This window comes from Poecilia mexicana, unplaced genomic scaffold (genome assembly GCF_051168715.1).
Source record: "Poecilia mexicana isolate PSO_F unplaced genomic scaffold, ASM5116871v1 scaffold_15, whole genome shotgun sequence".
Taxonomy (NCBI): Eukaryota; Metazoa; Chordata; class Actinopteri; order Cyprinodontiformes; family Poeciliidae; genus Poecilia; species Poecilia mexicana.
This window is the reverse complement of record NW_028263384.1, coordinates 30,399,575-30,427,131: the sequence shown is the minus strand read 5'-3', so window position 1 is coordinate 30,427,131 and position 27,557 is coordinate 30,399,575. Positions and strand designations below refer to the sequence as shown.

General features: G+C 43.0%; 1 protein-coding gene and 1 long non-coding RNA gene across 2 annotated transcripts; one reads left to right on the top strand and one right to left on the bottom strand.

The window, feature by feature from the left end:
- Positions 1-9,703: 9,703 nt before the first annotated feature.
- Positions 9,704-11,759, top strand: LOC106909623 (uncharacterized). The gene is made up of 4 exons (XR_001416134.2): positions 9,704-9,862; positions 10,294-10,355; positions 10,629-10,685; positions 11,616-11,759. It is a non-coding gene; the product is annotated as an uncharacterized LOC106909623 (long non-coding RNA).
- sncga (synuclein, gamma a) lies at positions 11,756-22,325 on the bottom strand. The gene is made up of 5 exons (XM_014976018.2): positions 21,985-22,325; positions 19,930-19,971; positions 18,456-18,583; positions 17,648-17,695; positions 11,756-12,153 (listed from the first exon to the last, which is right to left on the bottom strand). Exons 1-4 carry the CDS (start codon positions 22,103-22,105, stop codon positions 17,648-17,650), a joined length of 339 nt encoding a protein of 112 aa, XP_014831504.1. The 5' UTR covers positions 22,106-22,325; the 3' UTR covers positions 11,756-12,153.
- Between the last annotated feature and the right edge of the window lie 5,232 nt (positions 22,326-27,557).

The following is a 27,557-nucleotide window of genomic DNA, read 5'->3' as shown; positions in this document are numbered from 1 at the left end:
CTTTAAAATTCCAGATCTATGATATTTGTTAAATTCAGGGATTGATGGAGGAACCAAAATGTCTGGTTCATAACCAGACATGGTTATGGTCGCAGCAAAATCACCAAAAAGCCCAGAAATAGAAAAATAAATCAGCTGCTGTTCTGAGTTCGCATCTACAAAGATAATAATTTGTCATTTTTTCAGTCAAACATGTTTTATCTGTAATTATTATGGATCTGATAAGTTTGTAACACAAACTAGAAAAAAATGCCTTGATTTTCCTTATTTTTATGTAAATATGGAGTGTAGAAGGTATGAAGTGGAAAATGAAATAACTGTAGGTTAAAGTCTCGTTTATTTCTACTTAATTAAGAAAGAAAACACAGAAATGTTTTTCAGGTTTTACAGTGTTGATGTTCGGGGCGTCGCAGCAGACAGTCAAAGCTTCGTCATCAGTGAGGCTCTGATGACAGACAATCCTCTGCTATTCACTGATCGCATGACTGAAGAATAATTACCGATACATAAACTCCTCTGGATGTGACAGGATGAGTAACGACTGCTTTGAGAAAGCAAATTTAATCCGTCCTACAGAAATGATTTGAATGTCTCAGCTCTTTTGTTCCTCTGCTGTCTTTGTTCATATCCTGATTTTAACATGGACTCATTTAAGATTTAAGCTTAAACTGTTTTAGATTTTGATTTTCTTTGTGATTTTCTATCAAATAAACTTTAAAATACTCTACAGGACGGGTCAGAGCAGCCTGAGGTCTTCTAGACTGCAGGGGGCGCTGCTGAAAATTTGAAATCTGTAGCATCAGCCATCTTGGAGCAGCAGCTCATCTGAAGCTGTGAGATCAGTTCTGTGCTAGAATGACTGCTGCATCCTAAATGCACAAAGTGGCATTACCGCAGATCCTTCCTCCTAGCTGCTGTTAGACTCTACAACCATCACTGCTCCCAACAAACTCAGTGTTTATGTCCCTGCAGGTATTTGCAGTTTTATTGTCACTTATTGTAAATCGTTCATTTTTTTCCTGTACCAAATATACATGCACAATTTTGTACAAATTATCCTAATTAACTGCACATTCCTTGGGATTGGAGTACACTATAAATAATGGACTCCTTAATGATAAATTAATAATAGTACCACAATATTACAAAATATAAATTTATAATAGTATCAAAACATTTTTATGTTGTTTCTTTTCATTTAATTGTATGCTATGTTAATTTTTTATATTTTATTTTTGTCTCAATCTGTAGTCTTCGATTGCTTGTCACTTTGCTGCTATTGCACCAGAATTTCATTCTGTTCTCAGTGACGTCAGGCCACTTTTTCAGTAACAAGTAATCTTTTTTGCGATCAAATGTTTTTATTTTAATTGTTTTACATCCACAACAACATGTACAATACAGCATAGTGACAATGGGTGGAATAAGATACAGAAATAGGAAAAGTAGTGTGACCCCCCCGTCCCAACCCCCGGCCCCATGGCGACCCCCGACCCTGTTCCCAAGGATCTCAAAGTAATAACATTTATGGAAGTGGGCAGTTGAGAGGATGAAATCATCACTAACAGTTACACATTAAGAGGATTACATAGAGTTATGTTGCATCTTTCTCTACCCAAAGAATAAGCTGCATCCCGTTTTATGACTGGCCTGTGGCCACTGACCTCTCCATCATAACAATACCTAGGAAGGAGTTGGCCCATTGTTGCCAAAGCAGTAAGTGTGGTGGTTGCCATCGTAGAGCCAACATCTTCTTAGCTGCAGTGAGGCCCATAGCATGCGCTTTTGTTGCAAGGAAAGTTTGAATCGTCATTAAGTAGAAACAAAGATGGTGATAATTGAATGTTAGCTTTAAGCAAATCACTCAACGTGGCGGAGATTTGTCTCCAGAAAGCAGCCACACTGGGACAAGCCCAATACATGTGCATTAAAGAGCCTGGAGTCTTAAGTATACATAAGTCACAAGTAGGAGATGTGATCATTTTCATAGCATGACGTTTCCTGGGTGTTCAGTACATCCTATGGATAAATTTAAAATGTATAAGCCGATGGTCAGGACTTTTGGATGTGTTGTGGAGGTTCTCCCATACTGTATCCCAGCAGATTTCTACATCTCCCATGAAGGAAAGATCTCTCCCCCATGTATTTTCTACAGGGAGTCTGGCACGAGGGTCTGAAATAAATGTATATAATTTAGAAACGATGCCACGTGTCTGATCCCGCGACAAGAAGTTGTTGTAAGGGATGGGTTGGGAGAGGCACACCCCATGACACACCGCACGCTTTCATGGCCGATCGGAGTTGTAAATAAAAGAAGAACCTGAAAAGTAGAACCTGGTAAATTATACGCAGTTTGTAGGTCACTAAAAGAACGCAGGCCATCATTGTTCATAAGGTCTTTGAGGACATTGACACCCTTATCTCTCCACCTAGGGAAGGAGAATGGCTTGTTTCCAATGAGGATAGAAAGTTTATTAAATATAGGAAAGTGTTTATGCCATTTCAGGTTGGTGTTTGTGAGATTCAGCCCTGAATGACAGGTTCTAAGAAGAGAAGAAATTATGGGTCCTAATTGTGATTTAGCCTAGGTAGGAGGTATCTTAGAATACATCAAATCCTCCAGCCTGTATGGTTTGGATAGATTTTCTTCAATTGGTTTCCAAGCTACAGAGGCCTCAGGATTCAACCATACAAGCAAAGGTTGGAGCACAAAGGACCAAAATTATATCTTAAAATTGGGTAGGCCCAAGCCCCCAAGTGTTTTATCTCATTGAAGTGTTCTCACTTTCAGACGAGGTTTCTTCCCATTCCAAATGAATTTAGATATGAGAGAGTGCAGCCTGTCCCAGTAACCTCTTGGTGGCGCAAGAGGAATCATTGAGGAGTAAAGGTTAACTCACAGAAGGAAATCCATTTTGATTACAGACACGCGGGCTTGAAGAGAATTTGGGAGTTTTGACCAGCATTGTAAATCTTTCTCAATAAGGTTAAATCACAGGTGTCAAACTCCAGTCCTCTGCTGTCCTGCAGTTTTTAGATATGCCTTTGGTACGAAACACTGGAATGAAATGGCTTGATTACCTCCTCCTTGTGTAGATCAGGTCTCCAGAGTCTTGCTAACGACCTGATTATTCTGTTCAGGTGGACAGCGGGCCTCCAGGACTGGAGTTTGACACCCCTGGGTTAAATGCAGTCTGGAAGTTGTGTGAAGGTATATCAGTGGTTTCCAAACGATTTCTCCTGGTCCCCCACTATGGCTTACAAATAGCTGTCTGGTTGAACGATGTGTGTCAGCGAAGGGGGAGGGGGGGGGTTCTTAGAGACTCCCTGTTACTCAGCCCGGCTCCAGACGAACAAAGGGGGGAATCGACTTCTTTGGGGTCAAAATGAATCGTAGCTGAACATAGACAACAACACCTGTAGCCTACAGGCTACTAGTTAACAAGCTTAAGGTGCTGTATTGACATTAGCTAGTCGTCTGTTAGCTAACATTACCTGCATCCAGCAGCTTCACTCAACTCAGTCGGTTAGTTTGGGGGAAAAACTGTGAAAAGTTCTTTGGGTTTTGCTGCCATGATTCTAACACACCTGAGCAGCAGCAGGTCTCCTTCACTGCCCACAGGTGGAAACCCAGCGCGAGCGGCGTAGCGCTCATGTTGCGTTTAAAGGCGGCTCGGAAAAACAGGTTACAACATGTTAACAACGGATTAAACAGTTTTAACTGCTGATAAAAGTGACAGAGGACACAGATATGGAAGTGAGGAAGCCTCTACTGTATCAAATTGACAGGAATAACAGAGAGTTGGCCATTCTAAGGTAAAAACCCAGCGCAGACAGCTTCATGTTTTTTTTTTTCATCCATCCAGAAGACTTCTTGCGCCCCCCTTGAATGGCACGGCGCCTCCCCTAGGGGGCGCACCCCACAGTTTTGGAACCTCTGAGTTATATGAAATAGAGGGAGAGATGTCCATCCCATGATATTTAAAATGTCTCTTCACTGGGATGTCAGATGGCACGGGGGGCATTGGTGTGACCGAATTTAGATGCAATAATGACGCCCCACAGTTTGGGAACCTCTGGCATAAAGAACCTTTACCACTTGGATAAATTGCGGATCTAGCTTAAAATTATCCAAGGTGGCCCAGAGATAAGGCCACTCCAGTCTGTCAAACGCTTTTTCGGCGTCGAGAGACAAGACAGAACACGGGGAATCAGTTGTCTTTGCTGCGTGACTAATGTGTAGCAAGCGCTGTAGATTGTCAGATGCAAATCTGCCTTTTATAAATCCGGTCTGATCATTATGTATCAGTCTAGATAAATAGATTAAAAGTCACATTGCAAGTACTTTCGCATAGAGTTTGACAACCCCATTTAAAAGAGACAGGGGTCTGTAGTTACTACATGGTGCTGGGTCTTTATTAGGTTTGAGAAGCAATGTGATTATTGTGGTATTGATACTTGGATTAGATGAACCTTTATCCACTGCCTCATTAATCATATCCAACAATGGTGGGCCGAGTATATCCCAGAAGGCAAGGTACAACTCTGGTGGGACACCGTCCCAACCTGGGGATTTACCGTTCCATCATAGTGAGTTGTATTTTTCTGACCCACATGCAGAACACAAGATGGAGAACAGGAAATCAGTTAAATATGTTTAATAAAAAAAAAAAATAGAAACGATAATCAAAACTAGATCCAAGAGCTTGTGGCTTCTGGAATCGGGAACGCTGGCCGGAGAGAAGCAGAAGGTAAGCTTTGAAGGAGGGAAATACTGAGGTTACCGGGGTGGCGTTCAACAATGGTGGGTAGGCTGTGATTTGGCGGGGAACAGCGACAGAAGAGAGAGTTAACAGTTCTGCCTTTCAGGCCGGAGGAGTGAGGGGCCAGCCAACAGAGGGATCCAAAGAGGTTTGGTTCAACGGCTTGGAGGTAAGTGGAACTTGGGCTTCCAGTAGGTAATGCCCACGGCATCACGAGAAGAATGAAGCACAGGGAAACTGCCAGTATTCAGACTGTTAGTGGGAATCAGTCACTGCGTCACAATGGATCACCTGAAAAGAGGACACAAAAGATACATTTTTCACAAGAAACAAAATCACAAGGAGCTCAGGAGGCCTTGAGTACCTTTACTGGCAAAACACTCTGGTGACAAAGTGTTGGCTGCCCCTCTTTCTTATACACCTCCTGATGATAAACGACCTGCAGGTGTGTAGGTAACCAGCCACCGTCAGTCAGCCCTTCCAGAATGGATCCCAGCCGCCCTCTGGTGGAGAAAGGGGGAAACACAGCCAAAAAACAAGCAGCACCACCCCAGATCCCAACACTTTCCTCATAGAGTCCAGGGCTTTTTTCAGCTCTTGTAACGTAATGGAGAAGTTTTTCTGAACCCTGATCAGTAAGAGTAGGGAGCTGAAGATTCCTAAAAAAAACTGCTCACATTTTTCAGCATTCAAAACTACTTCAGAGGAGTAAAGGGAAGAGTAATAAGTTTTGAATGCCGAATTAATTTCGCGGGGTTCAGTTAGGGTACTGGTAGGTGACTGAATGGCCATGATGTTGGAGTATTTCTCATTCTGTTTCAGTCTTCAGGATAGTAAATGGCTCGGTCTAGTGCCATTAAAATAATAATTCCTTCTGGTTTCATGAATTAGGAATTTGGCTCTTTGTCTTAATAATAAGATTAACTCTGTCCTAGTCACAGATATTTTCCCCAATAGTTCACCATTCTGTTTATCCTGTCTTTCTAATTCAAGTTGATTAAGAGTTTCCTCTAGTTCACCTATTTTATGAAGACAATTTTTCTTAATGTGACCTGGGGTTCAGCTTTAGATCCTCTTTTCACCAGATCACACAGATAAGTTTGTAAAAATGGACAGAGGCACTGCTGCAGATTACAAACAGTTTATTGAATTCACAAATGTTTCATGAGCAAAAATGAAACATTTTTGCTCATGAAAATGAGCAAAAATGTTTTGCTCATTTTTGCTCATTTTCATGAGCAAAAATGAAAATGAGCAAAAATTATCATATTTTATATGATATGATTTTATCATATAAAATATGATTTTATATATAAAATCATATAAAATATGATTTTATATGATTTTATCATATAAAATCATATTTTATATGATTTTATATGATTTTATTTTATCATATAAAATAAATCATATTTTATATGATTTATTTTATAAATCATATAAAATAATATGATTTATTTTATTATACCAAGTGACGACACTAAAAGTGGGAGGCTATCCTGGCCCTGGGATCCTTAAAGCTGAAAAATAATTAAAACCCAATTAAATAAAATTAGACTGTTTGGGGGAGGAATAATAATAATAAAGAAAACACAAATACAACTAAATGCACCTAAGTGTTCCCCAACAAAAACACACTCACACAAAAATCCTTGGTGAATACAGCAAAAAAAAGAAAAACTCCCCTTCCACTCGTCTCCTCAATCTAAATAAAACAGCCTGGGACCCTGGGACACCATAGGTCCAGTTTAAAACAAGCCAGAGGGCTGCAGTAGAAACTCCCTTTCCCTAAACAAAACCAAAACAAGAAAAGTTATTTTAATCAACAATAACCATATAAAAATAAGTAAACTAAAACAAAAAATGAAATTGAAACAAATCAAAAACTGAAACAGCAGCAGGCCAACCTTCTCTAAAGTGAAACCAGTAAACGTTGCTCTTGACGTCTCTCTAAACTACGTTTCCTTTGCCCGAGTCATCAGCCTGCATCTGATCTCCTCAGTGATCACCTGCTTTTAAATGTAAGTGCCGATTACCTAACAAGCCAGCTGCGCTCTGTCACAGCGTAGTGATGGCAAATGAAGCCTCATGAAGCAATGAAGCTTTCCAACCCTTTGCTTTGCAAAAAGGTTCATTACTCGATGCTTCATTCATTGCTCACTGGTGACATCTGCTGGTGAAACTGTAACAGCCTTGTCACTCAGGTGGATCATACTTCCAAAAATTACAAAATGCAATATTGTCACAAAGTTTTCATCAAACTCATGTTTAGTAACAGGAGAATCAATGAAACCATATTTAATTGTCATACGTTTTAATTATTAAAATTATTTGTAGCCAATCTAATCCTGGTTTGTTGAATGTCACTGGTGATATGATATGTGGAAGGTTTATTATTACATGTAAAGGTCGTTATTATATATGTTTGTTTATACAGTTAAAAATGTTAACTATGAAAAAACAGTCACCTCCAAATCATAGTGCAGCAGATGGAGCTGCTGCTCCCGTCGTCTTTCATCCACCGCCTTTTCTTTTTGTTTCTTTTATCTCTTAAAATGTCTCCACAAACTGTCACTATTGCTTCTACATCGTCATCCATGTTTGGTTATTCTAAATTCCCGTTTGCTATGTTGGGGGTTTTACTGGATTATCTTCTGGAATCGGTTCGTGTTGCTCCTGCCTTGAGGCTGAACACGAACCGATCGAACCTGTTGGACTTTTATCAGCTCTGTGGTCTCAGAGGTTTGGAGAATCGGCCGACATCCTTAAATCTCACAGCTCTACTCATCTCCTCTCCACTGCCCAAACGCTCTGACTCTGGTTGCTATGGTAACGTTTACATATCCCTTCAAAATAAGATACAGATGCGCCACAAAAACAAACATTTTACTTTCGTGAAAATTTTAACTCACGATAAAGACTAACGGAGCCCTGAGCTTGTTTCTCTGCAACCAGACGGTCCATCTGGGAGTGATGAGAGACAATGACACCCGAAGTGTTGCTTATATCCACAGCCTGCTTGGTCTCTACGTGGCGAAGCAGTTTGAAGCTTCATTGCCTCATTAGCAGCCGGTCGCCATGTTACGCAGAGCGGCTTGTAATGTAGGACTCACCTACCGGTCCGGGATAAATCCATCCTCCTGTCTCTTCTCTGGGCCTTTTCCCCTTTGCTAAGAAACTTTCCAAAGACACCTGATCCGTTTCTTACTCATTTTGCTGCTTGTGGCTCAGTGTTGGCGCGCAAGTAACCGAAAGAATCCGGTTAAAGGATTTTCAAAATAAAAGATCCTCCAGTCTCAAATAATACATAAAACGGAAAAATTTAATTATTTCTTGCGCGGCCCGGTACCAAATGGTCCACGGCCCGGTACCGGTCCGTGGACCGGGGATTGGGGACCCAACCAATGTGTGTAGCACATTTCAGCAACAATGCAGTTCAAAGAGATTTACATCATAAAAATATAGTTATAAAAAAACCATAATCTACAATTGAGAAAACCAGTAACTAACATTACATTTTGATGAGTGCCATCAATACACATCAAATATGTTGGTCAGTGTTCATTTTATTTGGCCACTGAAGACAAATATCCTCCTCTGATGCGACCAAATGGACAACAACCCATGAAGCAGCATGGCTCATCATGCTTTTATTTTGAAAATCGACACGCAAAATGAAGCAGTCACATGATCCATGCAAAGCGAGGCCTCGTTTGTTGCCAGACACGTGGTTTTCAGCAAGACGACACAAGCCTCGAAGCGGGGCTTCATCGGACACGCCCCCTTTTTACCTGGATTCAGATGGTCCATCACTAGGGAAGCTTTGCCCGTCACTAGGGAAGCTTCGCCCGTCACTAACGAAGCTTCGCCCGTCACTAACGAAGCTTCGCCCGTCACTAACGAAGCTTCGCCCGTCACTAGGGAAGCTTCGCCCGTCACTAGGGAAGCTTCGCCCGTCACTAGGGAAGCTTCGCCCGTCACTAGGGAAGCTTCGCCCGTCACTAACGAAGCTTCGCCCGTCACTAGGGAAGCTTCGCCCGTCACTAGGGAAGCTTCGCCCGTCACTAGCGAAGCTTCGCCCGTCACTAACGAAGCTTCGCCCGTCACTAACGAAGCTTCGCCCGTCACTAGCGAAGCTTCGCCCGTCACTAACGAAGCTTCGCCCGTCACTAGGGAAGCTTCGCCCGTCACTAGGGAAGCTTCGCCCGTCACTAGGGAAGCTTCGCCCGTCACTAGCGAAGCTTCGCCCGTCACTAACGCTCCGTGCAGTTGAAGCTAACGCTCTTTTTGGCCGAAGTTCGTGAAGAAGAAGCAGTGAGAAGAGCGGTGAGTTCGCTCCTGTTAACCAGCTACTTCTCTGCTTTTGCAGGTAAGTTGTGATGTACATAATATATTAGTGATGAACACCAGTAGTATGAGATCATAATTGCCTTGGAGTGCAACGGATGTCAGGCTACAGAGTGAATTTACAACTTAAGGGGCTTGTAAAGATGATTCGCCACAGTGTGTAGTTAAAATGGCGGACTGTTCGGTGGATTGCAGTAATGAGCCATAGAACTGCTTCATGTCTTTGTGAGCTAAACATAAGCTAGCTTAAAGAGGCACATACCGTCAGTAAAAGCATGAACCTGAGGCCTAAAACCGACGTTGAACGTATTAAATGTGTCATATGACCAGATACTGGTGTGAACTGAAGTACTGAGTTAGTTTTTTTCAAGCTAAGCTACAGAAGACACATGTGGTCCTATTCACATGTCCCATATGAATAGATCCTATTCATATGGGACATGTGAATAGAGAAAGACGTGTGGTAAATGTCTTCAGGCCTGGACTAAGGCCTCCACACATGGGTTGTGTTTTTTCCCCTGCTCCACCACAGCAGCCATGTTGCTTTGCTTTTAATTCATATTCAGTTTGTTGTTGTGCGTCTGTAGGAGAAGATCAAAGGGAGTTACGTTTTCATTGTTTTGGCAAAACTGTAGTGTCAACTTGATTGTGACCCAATTTAAAATGTCCCTACAAAATGAGACCAAAGCAAAGGCGTTGAGGCGTAACTCCGAATCAAGACCAGAAAAGAAGCAATGAGACGTCCTTCTGAGGTAGGTCCATGTTTTTACCTGTCATAGTCATTATGCTGTTATTAGAGGTGGTTTTATTTTTCTGTTATTTGGGTGAAATAATTTGTGAATTTTTCTGTTACTACTAAATAGAAAGTGAATAGTTCCATATTCTATGGTCTATAGTTAAGACCATAGCAAGCAGAGACAGGTTTTCAAGGTGCTACTTCTCATTTTCTTTTTTGAAGACTGTCATAGGTGGACTCATTCCCTTTTTAAGCAGTTACTGCTGTTTTGTTATTTTAATCTTGCTTGTTTTATCTCCATTCTGTAGAAATTAATATTTTAGTAGCATATATCATTTTGTACAGCTCCATGGTGGAGTTTCAAGCAGCCAAGAATAAATATGGCAGTATGTTGTGAACCTTGGTGGCATGTATTTCCTGGAGGAAGTGATGATGTTGGTTCTACAGGCTGACATCTGGACCAAGCAGAGGAACAGCCTTGTTCAGGTCCAAACACCAGATGCAGTCAGGTGGGTCTATTTGGAACGGAGACCTTCTTATTAATGAGTTGTACATTTTACTGTCCATGGAAATTTCAGCTGTTTTAAAGCAAAACTGTCTTGATTGTTAAGAATTGGGATGAATTTGAAAGATCAAATTTACTCAAGGTTCAAATGAATGTTCTGATAATCAGGTTCTACGTCTCTTACTGCTCCATAGGATAAATTATATTCAGAAATTTTTATTTTTCTTCTTGACCATCAGTGAAATTCATGTTTGATTTTTGAATGGGTGTTCTCCAGGATGGAATCCGTCGTGTTGGGTGGTCGCGTCCTGACTCACGCAGAAACACGGTAAAGGTAGGAGGTTTCTTCACAAGAGATTTAGAAAAGTGCAGATGATGGAGTCTCTCTGAGCTGGATGTGGGATTGTCTGGAGGGGGCTGGTTGACCTTTTGACCTCTAACCTTTCATTAATATCTTAAAAGCCAAAGCAGCACAAACGAAAATTTTTGCTGCATAAATGTTTGACATTAATTCTTTCTGATTTGAAGACGGTGGGGGCGACTTCACTCAGGTATCGACACCACATTGTTGCATCCTTCATTTGTGATGCTCTCCAGGCTTTTACTGCAGCTTCTGTCAGTTCTTGTTTGTTTCCCTTCGTTCTCCTCTGCAGGAGGTGAAATCCATTCTCTGCTGGGTTAATTGGCCTTAAACCTTCCACTTTGTTTCCGCTGATGAAGTCCTGTGTTTTGCTGGCAGTGTGTTGTGGGTCCTTGTCCTGCTGCATGATTAAATTCCTCCTGATTAGTTTGGATGGATTTCTCTGTAAATATTTCAGAAAAATGTTTCAGTACAATTCATTCTGCTACCATCCTCAGTAACATCATCATTAGAAATGAATGAGCCTGTTGCAGAAGCAGCCATGACATTACCTCCACCACGCTTCACAGATGAACTCATGACCTCTGGATCCAAAGCAGCCATTTTCTTTCTCCACATTTTTTCATTTCCTTCCCTTTGGTAGAGATGAATGTTGGCCTCATCAGATCGTTCCACAGCTCTGAACGATCAGCATGAAGCAAGACACACCTCAGTGTTTTTGTTCAAATAAAGTGAGGTTTGTCCTGAGTTAACACATCTTCATGTAACAACCAGGAAATAAGGGCTGAACTCTTTTTCTCATATTGATCTCAAACCAGAAGGTCTTCAGTGTTCAACAAAAACAAAGGAATTTGTCTTGCTGTCTGATACTGGTAATAATAATAATAACCTTTATTTAACCAGGTCTCCTCACTGGGATCAGATGAGTCCTGGCCGGCAGCATTCAGTTCTGATGGACCTTCTGCTCATTCTCATAGGAACGCTGACGACTCGTCCGTTAAATTCAGCGACTTTGTGAGGAAATAAAACAGAAAACCTTCAGATGGATTTTAAGCTCTTTATTTCTTGTAGTTTATAAAAGACTCAACCAGCGGAGCCTGAATCAGAGTAAACTCCATCAGTCATCTGTTTCTGTTTTGGTGAAGCTTCATGCATTAGTGGAGCAGGATCAGGGGGCGGGGCTTACAGGTAAACGGTACAGGTGAGCAGCAGGAGTTGAACACATCTACTCCAATGAGCCAATCAGCTGAAAGCACGAAAGCACATGACCTGAGTGTTAAATCATCCAAGCATAACAAGGAGGGAAACCATGTAACCATGGCAACAAGGCAGTCAGAGCTCCTGATTGGTTAATGAGGTTAACGACCAGAGGAGGAACGGCTGAGCAGCAGGTTAGCTTTGAGTTTCTTCTTCTCTCCTCTGAGACGGCAGCATGCTGAGTCTGGGAGAAAAGAAAAGACGAATTTAGAACAAAACGTCATGAAATTTAATTTTAATCTTAAACGTGAGATCAAAACCAGAATCTGTTTAATTTACTCAGAAGCAAAGAGTGACTGAGCTCATAAGGTCTCAGACTTTTAAATATGAATATATAAACAGCAAGAACAGCACTTTAAACAATGATACATGTTTAAAACAGATAACTGGTGTTTTGCACACAGGTTTCCTAGCCATAGGCTAAACTACAAACGCAGTCATTGGATGGAAACTATTAAAAGAGAGTCAAATTAAAATGAAAGTTTGTCTCTCACACGATGAATTTCATGGCTGAGTTGCTCAAGAGCAGGAAAGTCCAAGTCCATCCTGGAGAGCTGCCCTACCGTAACCTTCACATGGATCCCTTCTCCATCTCAGATCAACCCAACGGCTCGTCAGCCTCCAAAGAGCTGACTTACTGCTGGAGCAGGGATGCATCTAAAGGTTTCAGGGACCAGACCTGGCCCCCCTACTCAAGAGCTCCAAAATAAAACTGAGAAACATAACAGAAGGTTTGAACAAATCATGTCCAGGATGTGTGTGGTCTGTAAATACATTAGCACCTCGTTTCCTGACTCTTGACCTGCAAGGCCCGGAAGGTCAGATGTTATAATCCTCTCTGAAGATCAGATTGTTCTGTATTGGTTCTGTTCTGTTTGTGTCTGGACTAAACCAGTCGGTGAACAGACACAGGACAGACTGACCAGCCTGCATCAGTGTCAGTGTGTCAGTCGGCTCAGGAAAAGATGGATCCTGGAGACCTGAACTGATTCCTGATCATAATGGAGTTTACTGCCAGCTACAGTCATCACTGCACACAACAAAATGAACTTTGGCTGATAAACAGTCTAAGAAAACAAAATGTTTTTATGAAACAGCGGTTGACCACCTGAGATCAGGAAACTTTCTCTGCCCAAATTATATCAGAGTCAAAACAGAAACTGTTCTGGTATTGATCTGAAACTGAAAGAAAATTACAAAAAAACCAAAGAAAAACTCTGACAGACCATAATGAGACTCAAAAGGAAAAAAGAAAGTAGAGGAATATCTGGAGCACAAAGTTGAAAATGGAAGAAATTATTTGTCCATCTATGTTGTTCTAAGATGGTCGCCTCTGTGCTTTGCTCTCTGTTACGCTGTTTAGTTCAGTCCTGCTGATCTCCAGCCATTTCAGTCAGAGAGCAGCTCCTCAATATTTGTTCTCTTTCTGCTCTCTGGCATTTTGTCTGGTTTTAACAATCCAGAGAACAAATCAGACGATATAAGAAAGGAGAGCAGCTCCATCTGAAAGCCTGTAAGGAGACACATTATGAAGCTGCCTCAGTCAGAACGGCCTGTCTGACCCGTTGATACAAGGTCCAGACTGACCCTGATGAAGGAGACTGGACCTGCTGCTGGGTCAGACTGTCCTTCATCCACCGGCCTGAACGTCAGAGGATGAACATCTGACAGCAAACATGGAGGGAAGCAACCAGACTTAGTATTGACCTGCAGAGTTTTAACAGCATAAACTGGCAGTGAGCTGAAGGCATGGTAAAAGCCTGGTGAAAGCCTGCTGAAGGCATGGTGAAAGCCTAGTAAAAGCCTGGTAAAAGCCTGCTGAAGGCCTGGAGAAAGCCTGCTGAAGGCATGGTGAAAGCCTGGTGAAAGCCTGCTGAAGGCATGGTGAAAGCCTGGTGAAAGCCTGCTGAAGGCATGGTGAAAGCCTGGTGAAAGCCTGCTGAAGGCATGGTAAAAGCCTGGTAAAAGCCTGCTGAAGGCATGGTAAAAGCCTGGTGAAAGCCTGCTGAAGGCATGGAGAAAGCCTGGTGAAAGCCTGGTAAAAGCCTGCTGAAAGCCTGGTAAAAGCCTGCTGAAGGCCTGGAGAAAGCCTGCTGAAGGCATGGTAAAAGCCTGGTAAAAGCCTGCTGAAGGCATGGTAAAAGCCTGGTGAAAGCCTGCTGAAGGCATGGTAAAAGCCTGGTAAAAGCCTGGTAAAAGCCTGCTGAAGGCCTGGAGAAAGCCTGGTGAAAGCCTGCTGAAGGCATGGTAAAAGCCTGGTGAATGCATGCTGAAGGCATGGTAAAAGCCTGGTGAAAGCCTGCTGAAGGCATGGTAAAAGCCTGGTGAATGCATGCTGAAGGCATGGTAAAAGCCTGGTAAAAGCCTGCTGAAGGCATGGTAAAAGCCTGGTGAAAGCCTGCTGAAGGCATGGTAAAAGCCTGGTGAATGCATGCTGAAGGCATGGTAAAAGCCTGGTAAAAGCCTGCTGAAGGCCTGGAGAAAGCCTGGTGAAAGCCTGCTGAAGGCATGGTAAAAGCCTGGTAAAAGCCTGCTGAAGGCATGGTAAAAGCCTGGTGAATGCATGCTGAAGGCATGGTGAAAGCCTGCTGAAGGCATGGTGAAAGCCTGCTGAAGGCATGGTGAAAGCCTGCTGAAGGCATGGTAAAAGCCTGCTGAAGGCATGGTGAAAGCCTGCTGAAGGCATGGTAAAAGCCTGCTGAAGGCATGGTGAAAGCCTGCTGAAGGCATGGTAAAAGCCTGCTGAAGGCATGGTGAAAGCCTGCTGAAGGCATGGTGAAGGCTTGGTAAAAGCCTGGTAAAAGCCTGCTGAAGGCATGGTGAAAGCCTGCTGAAGGCATGGTAAAAGCCTGCTGAAGGCATGGTGAAAGCCTGCTGAAGGCATGGTAAAAGCCTGCTGAAGGCATGGTAAAAGCCTGCTGAAGGCATGGTGAAAGCCTGCTGAAGGCATGGTAAAAGCCTGCTGAAGGCATGGTGAAAGCCTGCTGAAGGCATGGTAAAAGCCTGCTGAAGGCATGGTGAAAGCCTGCTGAAGGCATGGTGAAGGCTTGGTAAAAGCCTGGTGAAAGCCTGCTGAAGGCATGGTAAAAGCCTGGTAAAAGCCTGCTGAAGGCATGGTGAAAGCCTGGTGAATGCATGCTGAAGGCATGGTAAAAGCCTGGTGAAAGCCTGCTGAAGGCATGGTAAAAGCCTGGTAAAAGCCTGCTGAAGGCATGGTGAAAGCCTGGTGAATGCATGCTGAAGGCATGGTAAAAGCCTGGTAAAAGCCTGCTGAAGGCATGGTGAAAGCCTGGTGAATGCATGCTGAAGGCATGGTGAAAGCCTGCTGAAGGCATGGTGAAAGCCTGCTGAAGGCATGGTAAAAGCCTGCTGAAGGCATGGTGAAAGCCTGCTGAAGGCATGGTAAAAGCCTGCTGAAGGCATGGTGAAAGCCTGCTGAAGGCATGGTGAAGGCTTGGTAAAAGCCTGGTAAAAGCCTGCTGAAGGCATGGTGAAAGCCTGCTGAAGGCATGGTAAAAGCCTGCTGAAGGCATGGTGAAAGCCTGCTGAAGGCATGGTAAAAGCCTGCTGAAGGCATGGTAAAAGCCTGCTGAAGGCATGGTGAAAGCCTGCTGAAGGCATGGTAAAAGCCTGCTGAAGGCATGGTGAAAGCCTGCTGAAGGCATGGTAAAAGCCTGCTGAAGGCATGGTGAAAGCCTGCTGAAGGCATGGTGAAGGCTTGGTAAAAGCCTGGTGAAAGCCTGCTGAAGGCATGGTAAAAGCCTGGTAAAAGCCTGGTAAAAGCCTGCTGAAGGCCTGGAGAAAGCCTGGTGAAAGCCTGCTGAAGGCATGGTGAAAGCCTGCTGAAGGCATGGTAAAAGCCTGCTGAAGGCATGGTGAAAGCCTGCTGAAGGCATGGTAAAAGCCTGCTGAAGGCATGGTGAAAGCCTGCTGAAGGCATGGTAAAAGCCTGCTGAAGGCATGGTGAAAGCCTGCTGAAGGCATGGTGAAGGCTTGGTAAAAGCCTGGTAAAAGCCTGCTGAAGGCATGGTGAAAGCCTGCTGAAGGCATGGTAAAAGCCTGCTGAAGGCATGGTGAAAGCCTGCTGAAGGCATGGTAAAAGCCTGCTGAAGGCATGGTAAAAGCCTGCTGAAGGCATGGTGAAAGCCTGCTGAAGGCATGGTAAAAGCCTGCTGAAGGCATGGTGAAAGCCTGCTGAAGGCATGGTAAAAGCCTGCTGAAGGCATGGTGAAAGCCTGCTGAAGGCATGGTGAAGGCATGGTAAAAGCCTGGTGAAAGCCTGCTGAAGGCATGGTAAAAGCCTGGTAAAAGCCTGCTGAAGGCATGGTGAAAGCCTGGTGAATGCATGCTGAAGGCATGGTAAAAGCCTGGTAAAAGCCTGCTGAAGGCATGGTGAAAGCCTGGTGAATGCATGCTGAAGGCATGGTGAAAGCCTGCTGAAGGCATGGTGAAAGCCTGCTGAAGGCATGGTAAAAGCCTGCTGAAGGCATGGTGAAAGCCTGCTGAAGGCATGGTAAAAGCCTGCTGAAGGCATGGTGAAAGCCTGCTGAAGGCATGGTGAAGGCTTGGTAAAAGCCTGGTAAAAGCCTGCTGAAGGCATGGTGAAAGCCTGCTGAAGGCATGGTAAAAGCCTGCTGAAGGCATGGTGAAAGCCTGCTGAAGGCATCGTAAAAGCCTGCTGAAGGCATGGTGAAAGCCTGCTGAAGGCATGGTAAAAGCCTGCTGAAGGCATGGTGAAAGCCTGCTGAAGGCATGGTAAAAGCCTGCTGAAGGCATGGTGAAAGCCTGCTGAAGGCATGGTGAAGGCTTGGTAAAAGCCTGGTGAAAGCCTGCTGAAGGCATGGTAAAAGCCTGGTAAAAGCCTGCTGAAGGCATGGTGAAAGCCTGGTGAATGCATGCTGAAGGCATGGTAAAAGTCTGGTGAAAGCCTGCTGAAGGCATGGTAAAAGCCTGGTAAAAGCCTGCTGAAGGCATGGTGAAAGCCTGGTGAATGCATGCTGAAGGCATGGTAAAAGCCTGGTGAAAGCCTGCTGAAGGCATGGAGAAAGCCTGGTGAAAGCCTGGTGAAGGCATGGTGAAAGCCTGGTGAAAGCCTGCTGAAGGCATGGTAAAAGCCTGGTAAAAGCCTGCTGAAGGCATGGTGAAAGCCTGGTGAATGCATGCTGAAGGCATGGTAAAAGCCTGGTAAAAGCCTGCTGAAGGCATGGTGAAAGCCTGGTGAATGCATGCTGAAGGCATGGTAAAAGCCTGGTGAAAGCCTGCTGAAGGCATGGAGAAAGCCTGGTGAAAGCCTGGTGAAAGCCTGCTGAAGGCATGGTGAAAGCCTGCTGAAGGCATGGTGAAAGCCTGCTGAAGGCATGGTGAAGGCCCCTCCCTTCACCAGACTGGTCACCTGAACCAGTGACTTAGCATGTTCGCTGAATCTATAAAAACAAAAATAACCCAGTCGGACATTTCCTCATGTTGTCTGTCTGGGATCGTATAGTGCCCTCTAGTGGTGACCTTTGTAATGGCACTCTGGACAGCTTATATAATACCAAATTTAAAGTCTTTGACATTCTGTTGTCCCCAACGTAGTCCACCTAATCAGAATAAATAATAAATGAATAAATAAATTAATATACAAACTAACTTTCTCCTGTTAAAATTAACTGTAGTTAATTTGAAAAGTTTCTCACCTACTGAGCTGCAGGTTCAGGCTGATCTGCTGCTTTAGGGACTCCAGTCTGCTCAGGAGAGATCATCATCATCATCATCATCATCATCATCATCATCATCCTGTCTGAATCAGTCTCTGTTTTCAGTCAGTTTGTTAGTTTTATCAGTGGAACTGTCGTCACTCTGATAGAGACAAATGAGGCAGAAATTTGTTGATTTCTGCTGAACGGAGGATTAAAACTATTCTTTGTAATTCAGCATTAATTTTAATAGAGCAGGAAAGTAAAGCAGATTCATCAGATATCAGACTTTAATTTCCCTCAACATCCAGCAAAACATCTGATGCAATAGACAGATATATCCAATATATATACAATAGATATATTGTTTTCTTACAATCTGTTTTATCGTTTATTTTTATAAGCTGTTTTAATTACAGCTTATAAAAATAACAAGATGACTAAAACTAGTTATTATGAATTCTTATCAGTTAAATCCATCCAATAATTTGGTCTTCTGTTAGTTAAATTATGAGTTTTCATAGCATAAAGCATCATGCTGCGTCACAACAGCCCAACCAATCAGGCACCTGCTCTGCTGCTGGCCCCGCCTCCTCCTGAATCCAGCCAACCAGAGATTTACCAACAAAAGAAAACAATTTAAAAAACTTGCATGGCAGAAATTATATCAGGAATTAATAATTCAAAGTAGATTTATGTAATTAATAACTTTAAAAAAATATTAGTTTAAAAAAAAAAGTACATTTAAATGAAATAGACGAAAACTTTGTGTTTTAGGTTTGCTGCTCACTGTTGTGATGTCACTCACCGTTTTGACCAATCCGCTCGCCAGCGCCGCGTTCTCCACGCCCTCCACAGTCGCCTGGGCAACCTCGTTGGCCCCGGTAACCGCAGTGTCGGCAACAACGTTGGCCTGTTCGGTGGATTTCTGAGCAACTGGGCAACAGAAACCAGCAACATTTAAAACATCAAATGTTTCAATGTGAGAGTTGAACAAACATTTACAGCTTTCAAGGATCTGATCCACTCAGATCTGACCAACCGGGGGACACCATGTCCATCTGGGGGACACTGGGGGACACCATGTCCACCTGGGGGACACCATGTCCATCCAGGGGGACACCATGTCCACCTGGGGGACACCATGTCCATCTGGGGGACACCATGTCCACCTGGGGGACACCATGTCCACCTGGGGGACACCATGTCCATCCAGGGGGACACCATGTCCACCTGGGGGACACCATGTCCATCCAGGGGGACACCATGTCCATCTGGGGGACACCATGTCCATCTGGGGTACACTGGGGGACACCATGTCCACCTGGGGGACACCATGTCCATCTGGGGTACACTGGGGGACACCATGTCCACCTGGGGGACACTGGGGGACACCATGTCCACCTGGGGGACACCATGTCCATCTGGGGTACACTGGGGGACACCATGTCCACCTGGGGGACACCATGTCCACCTGGGGGACACCATGTCCATCTGGGGTACACTGGGGGACACCATGTCCACCTGGGGGACACCATGTCCATCTGGGGGACACCATGTCCACCTGGGGGACACCATGTCCATCTGGGGTATACTGGGGGACACCATGTCCACCTGGGGGACACCATGTCCACCTGGGGGACACTGGGGGACACCATGTCCACCTGGGGGACACCATGTCCATCTGGGGTACACTGGGGGACACCATATCCACCTGGGGGACACCATGTCCATCTGGGGGAGACTGGGGGACACCATGTCCACCTGGGGGACACCATGTCCACCTGGGGGACACTGGGGGACACCATGTCCACCTGGGGGACACCATGTCCATCTGGGGGACACCATGTCCATCTGGGGGAGACTGGGGGACACCATGTCCACCTGGGGGACACCATGTCCACCTGGGGGACACTGGGGGACACCATGTCCACCTGGGGGACACCATGTCCATCTGGGGGACACCATGTCCACCTGGGGGACACCATGTCCAAAATGTGTAAATATTTGTTTTCCTGTTGATTTACCTCTGAACATTTTTAGAATTTAAAATGTTTTTTATTAATTGTTTTGGATTATTTAATGACTAATTCTAAGATAAATGTGGAAACAACAGGACTCTGAACAAAAATTCTAATTTATTAAACTTGTATTTATTGAACTAGTTTAACCTGAGAGGTAAAAGTGATACTGCAGAAGTCATGAGTTTTTATAAACCGTTAAAGTCCCAGGAAGCAGCAAATAATAAAAATAAATCATTCATTTCTGATCATTCGGCTCACCTGTGTTCACGCTCGCCACCACTCCCTCCATCGTCTTGTTTCCTGTAAAACATCAGATTCAAAACATTTCACTGTAAAACTGAGACTGGAGCGAAATTTAAATCTGTTTTCATTTGTTCACAACGTGAACAAACGGGTGAGGAAGACGAGGACGAAGATTCTGATCTTCATCATGTCAGCAGCTGAGCCGAGTCCAATTCTGGTTCTGACCCGATTCCACCTGCAGAATCATTCATTTATTCATTCATTCATAATCACACTTGTGCAAAATGTGCATAATCTGTATTTGAACATTACATTAAGTGAGAAGTAAACAACAGAAATGTTCAGGTGAGAGTAGTTCATTAGTTTGGGAGCATTGGTGGAGCAAACAGGAAGTGATGCAAACAGGAAGTGATGCCTTATCTTTGTAAACTAGAACCTGAAACTTTGATAAGTTAGAAAAACTTCTTTTGGTTTTCAGAGGAAATATGAACCAAACTGCTGGGATGAGCTTTAAACACTTTATTATTATTATTATTATTATTATTATTATTATTATTATTGTCCTGGCGCCCTCTAATGGACTCCAGAGGAACTGTTGTCCATGTTCTGTTGGATCGGTCCGGGTTCTGTTGGATCGGTCCGGGTTCTGGGCTCTTGGCTCTGTGTGTGGTGTCGGGTCGGACAGAACCGGTTCTGTCTGATTCCCGGTCAGCTGGTCTCTGTTTCCCAGCAGTGTGAGGCGTTCGGGGGAATCGGAAAGATGGGCTTCTGATGAGTCGGAGCAGGAAGTCAGAGATGATAAATATTTGATGGATGGATCATTTTCCTGCTTCGCTTCATTTCATTTTTAAAAACTCGTTAATAAGATATTTGGTGAAAATCTGAACTTTAAAATTAAATGACACCAAATAGATGAAATGTTTTATTATTGTTACCCAAAGCAAAACATTTAATCTGTTTAGACAATTTAATAACAGCCTAAATGTCCCTGCAGTGAATAATAAATGAGCTGCAGGCATTTTATCACTCTAAAAGCTGGAAGTTATTTATACTCAAATCAGGAACGGCTGGTCTGATTTTGGGCTTTTAATTTGAAAAGACTTTTGACGTTTTGCCTTCATCAAACAAAGTGGAACATGAATGAGGTCAAAGGTCAGAGTGGAGCCTCACATCATGGAGAATCGTTTCCATGTGAGTTAGAGATGAACTCTGGATTTATTAGATCAGTTTTATTCTTTCCATCCAGATTAAATTTATTCTTAAAGTTTTCGTTTTTATTTTCTGTTATTGTTTGCATTATTATGATGATCTATTATTTACTTTTTTATTCCTAATAAATGAAACTGAATGAGTGGAAACATTCATGTTTTACAGTGTATTAATGTGAAGGAAACATTTGATTTAATATTTGAGTTCCTGCTCATGTCGATGTTTTCACTCTGCAGCCCATCATATGATTTTATCTGGCTTTTTATTAATTATCTCATTAATTTTCCTCTCAGATGATAAAATAAATTCAATATTTTCCTCTACAGATTTAAACCATCAGCCATGACGACTCAGCGTTTCTCTCATCCTGATGGATTTTATCTTTAATATTTCAAACCCAGCGTCTGTTCGTCTCTCTCTGTTTTAATCTTCCATGTTACATTTCATTTATTTTCTCCTGAATATATTTAATATTGTGACGTTTGGTGGAAGTTTTAAATCTTTATTTGAATAATTTTGTTCTTTCCTTCCATATTGAACGTGAAGCAGATTTTAAATGTTTCTGCATTTCCTCTGATCCTTTAATTTTGTTTTTATTTTCAGTCTCTTAAATGATTTTAAGACTTTAATTACTTTTAAAACAATCTGTCTCTTTTTCATTGAGGTAAATGTTTCTCAGGTTTTTCATTTCTCTCCTTGTTTTCTTTCTCTAATCTCTAAAAATAAATTATTGTTAAATATTATTAATTTTTTAGTTGAATAATCTTCAGTTTTTCATCCTTTATGCCACTTTAGCTGTTTTTCTCCAGATTTCACTGTAAGAAGTGACCCTGTTGGGGTCAAAGGTCACGGTGGTCTTACCCACATACATGACCCCGTCCTTGGTCTTGGTGGCGGCCTCGCCCACGCCGGCCTTCGTCTTCTCAGCGGCGGCGGCCACGCCGTCCTTGGCCATGGAGAATCCCTTCCTCAGAGCGTCCATGATGAAGATGATGAAGATGAAGATCCTGTCCTCTGTCCTCTGATCTGTCCTCTGCTGCGTCCGTCTCCGTCTGCCTGCGATCCTCCTGCTGGAGGCGGAGCCGCGTCAGGCAGGGAGGAGCCGACACGGAGGCGCCAGCAGGAAGAGGATTCAGATTCCAGGAACTTCCTGAACTGAGAAACATTTTTATGATCATTTATTGATGTTTGTGTCGAAGCAAACGGCAACAGAAGAACCGCAGCTCAGGAAGGTTCTGGTTCTGGTTCTGGTTCAGTCGATGTGAACCTGCAGGATCTTCACATGGAGACACGAAGACACTGCAACTCCCTGCAGACATGAACGTGTGAGCGACCCGCCCAGAGTCACACCATCATCATCATCATCATCATCATCATCATCATCATCATCAGGTCACATGATGCTGAGCAGAACCAGCAGGTTCTGCTGCTGTAGGTCCAGAAACCTGCTGGGACCAGAACCAGGCGGTTCACACACACACACACACACACACACACACACACACACACACACACACACACACACACACACACACACACACACACACACACACTCTCTTTCTGAGTGACTCAGCAGAACAAACTCTGTGCTCTGATTGGTCAATTATTTTTAGATGCTTTTATTTCATTCCCTCCCAGATGGACTGAAGGCAGCATTATGGGATGCTGATGGTTACCATGACGACGAGGCCGACCCATCAGCTGTGATCGATACCGACCATCAGGCGTCTGTTTTACTGATAATCGCTCTGATCATATTATCATCATATTATTATAAAACTTATGTTTAGATTCTGTTTGGTCTCTTTTAATATTCTTGTGACTCCAGAGAAAAACTGAACATGAGACGATAAAAATGTTAACAAATAAAATGTTTTTCAGAATCTGAGATTAACACCACATATCTGTAAGAGAAGCAGCTCATGACTCAGATCAGCTGAGTGAGGAATGTCTCTGCTGCCTGCCAATGGAGCTCTGAGGGGGTCAGAGGTCAGGGGGCGTTCCTGCTGACTGCAAGCAGACCTGCTGGGCCTCCAGAGGTTCTGCTGACTCATCAGAACCTCCAACAGGTCCATAAAGGACAAACTCAGCCGGAGGTTTTAATTTTAACATTTAATCTGGATTACAGGTTGAATCAGAACCAGACTTCTTTCTGCTGAGGTCTGAAAACGTTAAAGGAGATGAGAACTAGGTGGATCCTGGAGGGCCTGGACCCTCCACCACTGGAATAAAACAATGTTATTATTTATCTTAATAAATAATTATCAACTGATAAAATATTTTAAATAAAATACAATAACTTTTATGGAAACATTTAATCCCCAAGTTCCTAAAAGCTTCAATTATTAGAATATTTAAAGATGAACAAGGAACTAAAACAGGAAACAGTTTAAACTGTGAAATAAAATGCAACCTGGAGGAGGTGCTGCCCCCTGCTGGTCGGACAACCAGCATCACATCAGCCTTATCAGAACCACCAGCCGAATCCGTTAATGTTTCAGTTCAGAGACAAAAATAATAAGAAAAGACTCAAATTAAAATGTACTTTCCAAGTTTAGCATGTGAATAAAAAGGTAAAAGTTTAACATAAAAGGTTTGCTTTTTTATTTTAATGTAAAGTTATGAATGAGTCAATAGATGATCTGATCGTCAGGAACCTCGGAGATCAAATTCATTAAATCGGGCCTGGTTCTGGTTCTGTCGTCAGAATGAAGAAACGTCTGAAATAATGAGACTAAAGCATCTTAACCTCTTATTTCTACCACAAATATAAAGATTAAAACACGAATCTGGTTGTTAATGAGAATCAGATCCTCATTTCTGCTGTTCTGTAGATTTACAGAAAACTAAAAATGACATTAGCAAATCTACTTTTCTGAAAACTGAAAGATTATTTTATGTTCAGCCGTCAGTAAAAACCTGAACACAAACAAAACTAAATGTTTGAGATTCATCCTGTTTGGATCAACAGGGACTGAAGCAGAGTAAAATATTTATAACTCATTTTAAAAGTCATGTCATAAAAATCTGCAGCACTGTTGGATCAGTTACTGTTTTAAAATAATTAGAAAATGTGATATCTGAGATGTTTTCCTTATTAAACAAGCTAACAAATTTTCATGTTTACGAAAATTTGTCAAAATTTGGTAAAAGTGTTGGTAAAAAAAAAAAACATTTACATTTCTTGTCTGTATTTTGTGATTGATGAGGAGCTGCAGCAATAGCGCCCCCCTGTGGTCAGAAAAGGAAGCGCTGAAATGAAAGCAGAGTTCTGCTCTGATAAATGACGGATCAGGCTCAGGAAGTGACGTCACAGAGAAACTTTTCCTCGGTGGTCCGTAATAGACCCTTTTCACAGTGACGTCAGACAATGGCCGCCATAACTCAAACCTGGGTATCTTTACTTCCGGTGTGATTTTGCCTTGGGAACCAAGCTGAAAAATTCCCGCATTCTCATAATCTTAAGGATATAATAAAAGGTAAGTTTAATAATAACAGCATTTAAGTGTTAGATAGCTGTTATTAATCATTGTAAATTCACCATTCTCTAACTGTGTATAAAATAAACAGCCTCCGATCGGAGAGTAAACCACCTAGCAGCAGCTTTAGCCACATTTAGGAAAAAATATACTCTCTGTCAGCGCTGTAACGTTTAGAGGTTCACTTTCTGTATTTTATAAAACAGTGTTTACGTGTTAGATAACCGTTATTAGTCATTGTCAATTTACCATTCTCCAACCAGCCTCCGATCGGAGAGTAAACCAGCTAGCAGCAGCTTTAGCCACAGTTAGGAAACATATACACCGCCGCCTGTCAGTGATGTAACGTTTAGAGGTTCATTTTCTGTATTAATGGAAAATAAAGGACATAAAAATAACTTTAATCTGATTACTGGATTTGAAATACGAGCTTGTTAGATTATTCGTTACCGAAAAAGTGGTCCGATTAGAGGAAGGCATTACAAAGCAGCGGCGGCACCGGACATCTCTGCTTATAACAAACAAACCCCTATTTTATGGGATGAGTGGCAACTCCAGTCTATAATTTAAGAATCTGATCAAGATTAGAGCCTAAAACGTTATAGTTCAAAAACAGTAAAAAGTTCTGGTTAAGGAACAGTTATGTCACGTAGTTAGCTAGCTAACAAAATTCACTAATGCTAAGCTAACGGTTACGCAAAACAAAAATACCTACCTTCATAGTCAAACAGGTTTTGTTCGGTGAAGAATTTCTAGCCTTTGTCTAATTTAGATTTTGTTGTCAGAGAAAATTGGTTTGCAAATCGTGATCTATCTTCAAATCTTATTTTAGGCAAATGTTTTAGAGACTGTGTAAACTCCATGCTCCGGTGTTCTGTCTGATCAACATATGCTGTCAGATATATATATATATATACATATATATATATATATATATATATATATATATATATAGGGCCTGTTCCTGGCCGCCCAGGAACAGGCCCTAAACACCAGAGCAATAGAAGCTCAGATCTACCACACCAGACAAGACCCAAGGTGTAGGTTGTGCAAGGAGGCCTCTGAGACAGTCCAGCACATAACAGCAGGGTGCAAGATGCTGGCAGGGAAAGCGTACATGGAACGACATAACCAAGTGGCGGGCATAGTGTACAGGAACATCTGTGCAGAATATGGACTGGAAGCCCCGAGGTCAAAGTGGGGAACACCCCCAAAGGTGGTGGAGAATGACCGAGCTAAGATCCTGTGGGACTTCCAGATCCAGACAGACAAGATGGTAATGGCGAACCAACCGGACATTGTGGTGGTGGATAAAGAACAGAGGAAAGCCGTTGTGGTGGATGTAGCAATACCAAGTGACCACAACATCAGGAAAAAGGAGAAACTGGAGAAATACCAGGGCCTCAGAGAGGAACTGGAGAAGGCCTGGAAGGTGAAGACCACAGTGGTGCCTGTGGTCATCGGGGCCCTCGGGGCAGTCACCCCCAAACTGGAGCAGTGGCTCAAACAGATCCCAGGAACAACATCAGACATCTCAGTCCAGAAATGTGCAGTTCTAGGCACAGCCAAGATACTGCGCAGAACCCTCAAGCTCCCAGGCCTCTGGTAGAGGACCCGAGCTCAGAGGATGAAAGAGACCACCCACAGAGGGTGAGAGGGGAATTTTTTATATAAATCTCTCTTTCTATATATATGTCTCTATATAGATATATATGTGTCCATTTTACATATATATATGAAATAGACCACTTTATCATTACTTACTATGTACACCGGAACTAAGGATACACAGCTTCGAGCCAAAACGGAGGTTGTGTGACGTCATGTGAAAAGGGTCTATTATGTTTATGTTGTGATAAAGTCTCTTATTTGGTTGTTTTGTCTGTGTCTGGTGTTATTAAACTCTTTAAAATATCTGAAATTGTGATATTAAAAAGTAAATGTAGGTTCAGGAAACAGAATCTAAAATTGTGATTATTCCAATTCAACTGAAGCAAATCGTGAAATTTGAGCATTTTTATAAAAATTAGTTGTTTTTTTTTTCATTTTCTTTGACTTGCTGAAACGAACTGGGATCCACACAGTTTTCATCAGCAACAACAATAAGTTTCATGTTGATGCCCTGTGTGTCTTCATGTCTCAGAGGAAAAATCATCGTCTGTTTCTCAGCAGAGCAGAAAGCGACTCTTCCACATCGATGAACCGTTTCTTCTCTGTTTCACTCATTTTCCTCACTTTTAAAGAAACAGCACGGATTTAATTCTAATTTTATTAATCCAACATCAGTATGAATCCTCTGCAGCACCTGGCTCAGCCTGAGGGGGTCAGAGGTCACTCTAATCCACCAATCACAGATCAGCCCCAGCCAGCATGCCTAGGTGGGCCCCATGTGGGGGAAAGGAGGGCTGATATATGGGTCCCATATGGGTTTGTCCGCGGGTTCCACGATGGTCCCACATGGGTTTGCCCATGTAGGGCCAGAGTCCACATGGGCCCTAAATGGACAAACCCATGTGGGCCACCACCATATAGGGCCCATGCAGGGCCCATGTGGGCTCTGGCCCTACATGGGCAAACCCATATGGGACCCATATAGTCTGCCCTCCTTTTCCCCACATGGGGCCCACCTAGGCATGCTGGCAGCAGCCATGTCTGTGTCGCTCTTTGCCTGGATCCAAATGAGGTTCAGTAAAAATGACAATTTCTTTTACTGTAACAGAGTTTTCTTATTTTTACTTACTTACTTTCTTATTCTCTGATTTTACTTGCTTTACATTTACAGTATTTCAGTTTTCAGTCACAGTACAAAACTGGCATCAAAGAGTTTCTGGTTCTGGATCCAGTGAGCAGAAAGAGGCGATGTAACGGCTGCACCACTGGGGGGCGCCAGAGCTGTTCAAGCGGCGCAGCATGAGGAAAAATAAACCAGGAAAAGTGACGTCATCAGGATCCTGG